Source organism: Entelurus aequoreus, linkage group LG06 (genome assembly GCF_033978785.1).
Source record: "Entelurus aequoreus isolate RoL-2023_Sb linkage group LG06, RoL_Eaeq_v1.1, whole genome shotgun sequence".
Taxonomy (NCBI): Eukaryota; Metazoa; Chordata; class Actinopteri; order Syngnathiformes; family Syngnathidae; genus Entelurus; species Entelurus aequoreus.
The window spans coordinates 56,527,437-56,533,436 of NC_084736.1; the positions used below are offsets into that span (position 1 = coordinate 56,527,437).

The following is a 6,000-nucleotide window of genomic DNA, read 5'->3' on the forward strand; positions in this document are numbered from 1 at the left end:
CGCAACATTATAGTCGAGGTCTTGTATTTTGACACAAATTTATATCACTTGACATGTCTGCTTTTAGCTGTTTTAAATGAATAAATAAAACTATACTTACATTTTAAGGTGGCTTTTTTGGCTCCGCATGGCGTCTCCGTGTTGAAAATAATTTTCAGAGTTGAGAGTTGAGAGTTGAGACACAGCTTGTGTCTCAATTTGGTGGCTGCATCCTTCGGAGTGCGCATTTGTGGGGTGCCCGACGTCATTGCGGTGCGCGAAGGCTGTCCCAATTTAAAAAAAGTTCCAAATGTCCTTCGAATGCGGCAGACAAATGTGTCCTTTTCCGCCATTAGCAGAAAGGTTGCATCCATGTACACTTCGCTTCCTTTCATATCCCTCGATCATTTGCGCTCACAACTCTGAAAAATATTTTCAACATGGCGCGGCTCTATGCGGACCGCGAAGAGCGACTAATTTGTAAGTATATCTCTGTTTATTAATTAAGGCTGAAACGACGCGTCGACTTTGTCGACGTCATCGGTTACGTAAATACGTTGACGCCGTTTTTGTGCGTCGACGCGTCGCATATTTACGTCACACTACCGTCATGGCGGAGCGCAAAGCAGACTGTGCGAGCGAGGGGGAAAAAATCACGCCAAAAGTGGTCAAAAGTGTGGGAATATTTCAATACACGGCCTAATAATGTTGTTGTATGCACACTGTGTCGAGCGGAAATGGCCTATCATAGCAGCACAACGGCTATGAACGAACATTTGAAAAGAAAACCATCAACCATCAACTAGTCAATCGTCCGCGCGAGTATACGTTGTCATCATTACACAAAAACATGAATGTGTCATTTGTATCTGCTAGGGGTGTAACGGTACGTGTTTTGTATTGAACCGTTTCGGTACGGGGCTTTCGGTTCGGTACGGGGGTGTACCGAACGAGTTTCTAAGCTAAAGCTAACTTTAACTGCTAAAGTGTTAACAAGCTGCTTCGCTCCTTCTGCGGCTGCCTCTGTCTCAGCACGCAGCATTGTCCCACCCACACAACCATCTGATTGGTACACACAAAGCATTATCAGCCAATCAGCAGTGCGTATTCAGAGCGCATGTAGTCAGCGCTTCAGCGTGGAGCAGATAGGTGTTTAGCAGGTGAGCATCGGGCAGCGGACTCTCCCCAAATGATAATAAACACCTCCCAGTCAACTACTAGTAACATCACTATGAGCCCGTTGACCTTCTAGGAATATAAACTGGAGCTCAGCTCACTCGCAGTCCTGGCTTGAGGTGAAGGCTACCGGTAATTAGCTCTCAGTTCCAGCCACATTGACACCTTCTGAGCGCCTATTTTCAGCTGCTGGGAATATTGTAAACATGAAAAGAACCAGAGCATGTAGACATGCTAACCTTTCTTCATTACAACTGTTAGTCACTCACTGGAATGAGTAGAATTGGTTATTGTGTACTGTGTTGGACTGGATGTTTATTTTGCACATTTTAAAAGCAATACTTAATGTTTACAGTGCTCCAGAATATTTAAATTGGCACTTTTTTGTATTGGATGTTTATCTTTATTTTTGCACATTTTAGCAAATAAGCAATACTTTCACTTTTGTTGAAATGTTTACACTGTTACAGAATATTTTGTTTTGCAGTTTTTTGTATTGGATGTTTATCTTTATTTTTGCACATTTTAAAGCAAAATAAGCAATACTTTTACTTTTGAAATGCTTATACTATTGCAGAATATTAAGATTTGCACTGGATGTTTACTTTTATATTTGCACATTAAAAAGCAAATAAGCTACTTTTAATTGTGTTAAATGTTAAAAGTTTAAATGTTTACATTGTTACAGAATATTTTGTCATGTTGTTGTCAATGTTGACTGAGTGGCCATACTTCTTTTTTTTTTGGAAATAAAAGCCATGCCTTTTGAAAAAACAGGCCTACATTTATTTTTTCATCTTCGTTTTAAATAAAAAAATAATCGGTAAAAGGAAAAATAATCTATAGATGAATCTAAAAAATAATCTATAGATTAACTGATTAATCGAAAAAATAATCTATAGATTAATCGATAGAAAAATAATCGTTAGCTGCAGCCTTATTATTAATTTAAAACAGCTAAAAGCAGACACGTAAAGCAGGGGTGACAGTAGTGATGTACATTATTGTTTAAATAAGAGACCTCGACTATCGTAATGTTGCGCATCCTCTGTGCTCTTTCCTCCTCTCTTTACCCCGAGGGAGTGCCATATATCCGGCCATTGCAGACAGCTTAGTGCCTGGAGCTTTCTTCAACGTTTGCAAGTAAAGCCTGACATATTTTAATTTACTTTTTTAGACTGCAATAACTTGACTTAATTATGTTATATTAATGTCTGGCCGGACTAATGACGTATTGTAAACGTGTCATCAACATACCGATATTAGTTATAACTGTTTTTTGGGGGTTATGTGAAAATGTTTACTTCTATTAATGATTATTGTGATCTTGTGTTTAACTTTTCTGTTTTTGTTGCTGTGCAGAATAATCAAGGAGGAGGACTGACAACAAATGACCAAAAAGAAATGACACAAAACACTTATATACCAGTTTGGATGATCATTTAAAAACAAATTATTTTTTCAACAGATACAAATGAATAAACTCATGTACTGAAACTGTAGTTGTTGTGATTCATTTCCTCTGCCTTCATTGCAAATAATTATATGATAATAATAATATTATGCTATCCCAATATTTACTATTAATGGCTATAATGCAACCAAATTGACAAGATTAGAAAATTACCAGTACATCAATTGTGAATCCCATATAAATAAAGAAAGATCCGGCTTCAGAACTAACCACTCCACTGACACATGCCTTCTCTATCTGAGCGACCACATCAAACATGAGGTGGACGCGGGCAAATACTGTGGCATGGTCATGCTGGACCTTCAGAAGGCCTTTGACACCGTTAACCACGCTATACTGTTGGATAAGCTCAGAGCAATCGGATTTAACAAAAACTCATGGAGCTGGATGCAATCTTACTTGGAGGGGAGGGAGCAGGTGGTAGAGGTAAACAGCACTGTGTCTCCCCCCCTCTCGGTGAGCTGTGGAGTCCCCCAAGGCAGTATATTGGGACCTATACTGTTCCTAATATACATAAACGACTTGTCATTGGCATGCGACTGTGAATTGTTTTTGTTTGCGGATGACTCTGCCCTGCTGGTATCCGACAAGGACAAGTCACAGGTGGAGAAAATCCTCAGTGCTGAGCTCTGTAGAACTTGCACCTGGCTCGCTGACAACAAGCTATTCATACACTTGGGTAAAACGGAATCCATCCTGTTTGGGTCCCACATTAACCTTAAGAAAGTCAATGACTTCACTATAAAAGTGGGTGACATTGCTATCACCAGGAAAGATGAGGTCACCTACCTAGGTTCCATTCTAGAGGCAAACCTTTCCTGTGATAAAATGGCAACCAAAAAGGTTAACCAACGAAGGAGATTTCTCTACAGAATCTCCTCTCTGGTCAACAAAAGCACCATGACGATTCTGGCGGGAACTCTCGTTCAACCCTTTTTCGATTGCGCATGCACCTCCTGGTACCCTAGCACCTCCAAAACCCTCAAATCTAAACTCCAAACCTCCCAGAACAAGCTAGTCACGTTACTTCTAGACCTCCACCCCAGATCCCACCTCACTCCTACCCACTTCTCTCACGTGGGCTGGCTCAAGGTGGAGGACAGAGTAAAACAACTTGCACTGAGCCTAGTCTATAAAATCCGCTACACCTCCCTGATACCGAAGTACATGTCAAACTACTTCCTTAACCACAACACCAGGGGGAGCTCCACTAACCACGTTAAACCCAGTTTCCGAACTAACAAAGGTCTTAACTCATTCTCTTTCTATTCCACATCAATGTGGAATGCGCTCCCAACAGGTATAAAAGAAAGGGCATCTCTATCCTTCTTCAAAACCGCAATAAAAGTTCACCTCCAGGCAGCTACAACCCTAAACTAACACCCTCCCCGGATTGCTAATAATCAAATGTAAACAATCAAATGCAGATACTTTTTCTTATGCCTTCTGATCTCTCTCTCTCTCTCTCTCTCTCTCTCTCTCTCTCTCTCTCTCTCTCTCTCTCTCTCTCTCTCTATGTCCACTACTTGCTGTCCATAACCCCCCCCCCCCCCCTCCACACCCCTGATTGTAAATAATGTAAATAATTCAATGTGATTATCTTGTGTGATGACTGTATTATGATGATAGTATATATCTGATAGTATAGATCTGTATCATGAATCAATTTAAGTGGACCCCGACTTAAACAAGTTGCAAAAACTTATTCAGGTGTTACCATTTAGTGGTCAATTGTACGGAATATGTACTTCACTGTGCAACCTACTAATAAAAGTCTCAATCAATCAATCAATGGTGTTGCTGTATAGATAGACTGTGAGGTACATGATCCACTTCAACAAGAATGAAAATAAATCCATCATTAACTAATAATTAGGAATAACAGCTTTAGCATGCTTGTCAACACGTGACACATCCCCATGACAACCATCTCCCATGATCGGTCGTCTCTAACCGCGGGAAAATCAGACGGTGCCGGTAGCTATTAAAATAAATAAGGTAAAAAGGTAAAAATAAGGTAAAGGACCAAGAGAACACAAAATGATTCGACATTCTTCTCTTAAGTTAGCCATTTTTTTAACCTTGTGCGAATGAGCAGCAGATACGTGACGTAACTGTAAGGGCGGGGACAACTGACGTGACAAGGAAATGTCCCGTAGGCTAGACTGTCCCAATTCATATCGCTCCAGCCACTGCTGGAGGACTCTCGCTAGGACCCACACTTTGTCGACCGCATAGGCTGGGTCCTTCGAAGGATGCAGACCCTGAATTGGGACACAGCTACAGCCAACGTATCAACGTCTGCATAACAATTTTACCTCCGGGTACCAATAAAGAAACATTGACTTTCCTGGTTAGGTTCCGACCTCAGGGTGTTAGAGTTGAAACTTCCAAACAGGAAATCAGAAATTCCCACTTCCCAGTACAAGTGGTACGCAAACTCATTCGGCTGTATTTTATAGTCATGATTTGTTTTACATATATGTGTGTAGTTTCTCTCTTGTGATCGGAGCAGGAACTATAACGTTGGTTCAGCACGTCAGGTGATTAATTTAGTTCATAACTCTTTGTTGGCTGTGGCGTCATTTCCAGCTCGGCTTCCAAATTCTGAGGTAAATAGAACGCAGCATATTTAGTAAAAAAAAAAGAAAAGATGACGTACCGTTAAGAGCCTTGTTCAGTCTGCTCCTGCTATTGACCGCATGACACCAAATAATCTGCGACGCATCATTTTTCTTTATTTGACTGCAATTGCGAAAATATTCGACCGCCTGTTCACACATTATGAACGTACAGTACAGTCCAATATCATGCCCAAGCAACAGGATTTAGACTGACATGACTCATAGAGGGGTATGTAATAAGAAAAACAGAATCAAATTTGATAAATCCTTATAATGGATGGATATAATGGATTCTTACGATTTAAATATAAGCATTCTTATAAGGTGTACTTTGGGCTTTTTTGTTTTACGCAAATATTCAACAACAATTAAAAAGGAACTCACATAGATTCCCCCTCAATTGCAGGAGAATGGTTCAGTCCTGTCCGGCTGATGACGTAGAAATCAAACACATCCTGGTTGTGTCACGTGGTATCATGTTTACACTGACGTCATGACGGAAGACATCTGCCGTATAACCGCCAAAGATAAACATGAACGAATATTAGATATTCCCTAAGGTTAAATAATTACAATTGAAAATCACTAATGGAACATACTGTGTTATAGTGACCTTTTGAAACGAAAATTTAACTTTATGGTTGACATTATGTTTGTAATGATCTGCAATGCACTACAACAGCGGTCCCCAACCACCGGGACCGATTGGTACCGGGCCGCGCAAGAAATAAAAAAAAAATAAAAAAA

The 6,000-nt window shown here is 40.3% G+C and overlaps 1 protein-coding gene across 4 annotated transcripts in view; it reads right to left on the reverse strand.

The window, feature by feature from the left end:
- The window catches only part of fam151b (family with sequence similarity 151 member B), a 28,811-nt gene extending 23,374 nt beyond the window's left edge, over positions 1 to 5,437 (reverse strand). For 2 of the 4 annotated variants that reach the window (XM_062051038.1, XM_062051036.1), the window contains exon 1: positions 5,292 to 5,425. Coding sequence is in view for 1 of the 4 variants with exons in the window: in XM_062051037.1 (XP_061907021.1) it covers positions 5,292 to 5,412 (121 nt within the window). In the remaining 3 variants the exon portion in view is untranslated. Of the gene's footprint in view, positions 1 to 5,291 lie in introns of all 4 variants that reach the window. The other 2 variants (XM_062051037.1, XM_062051039.1) reach the window with 2 other exon arrangements.
- Between the last annotated feature and the right edge of the window lie 563 nt (positions 5,438 to 6,000).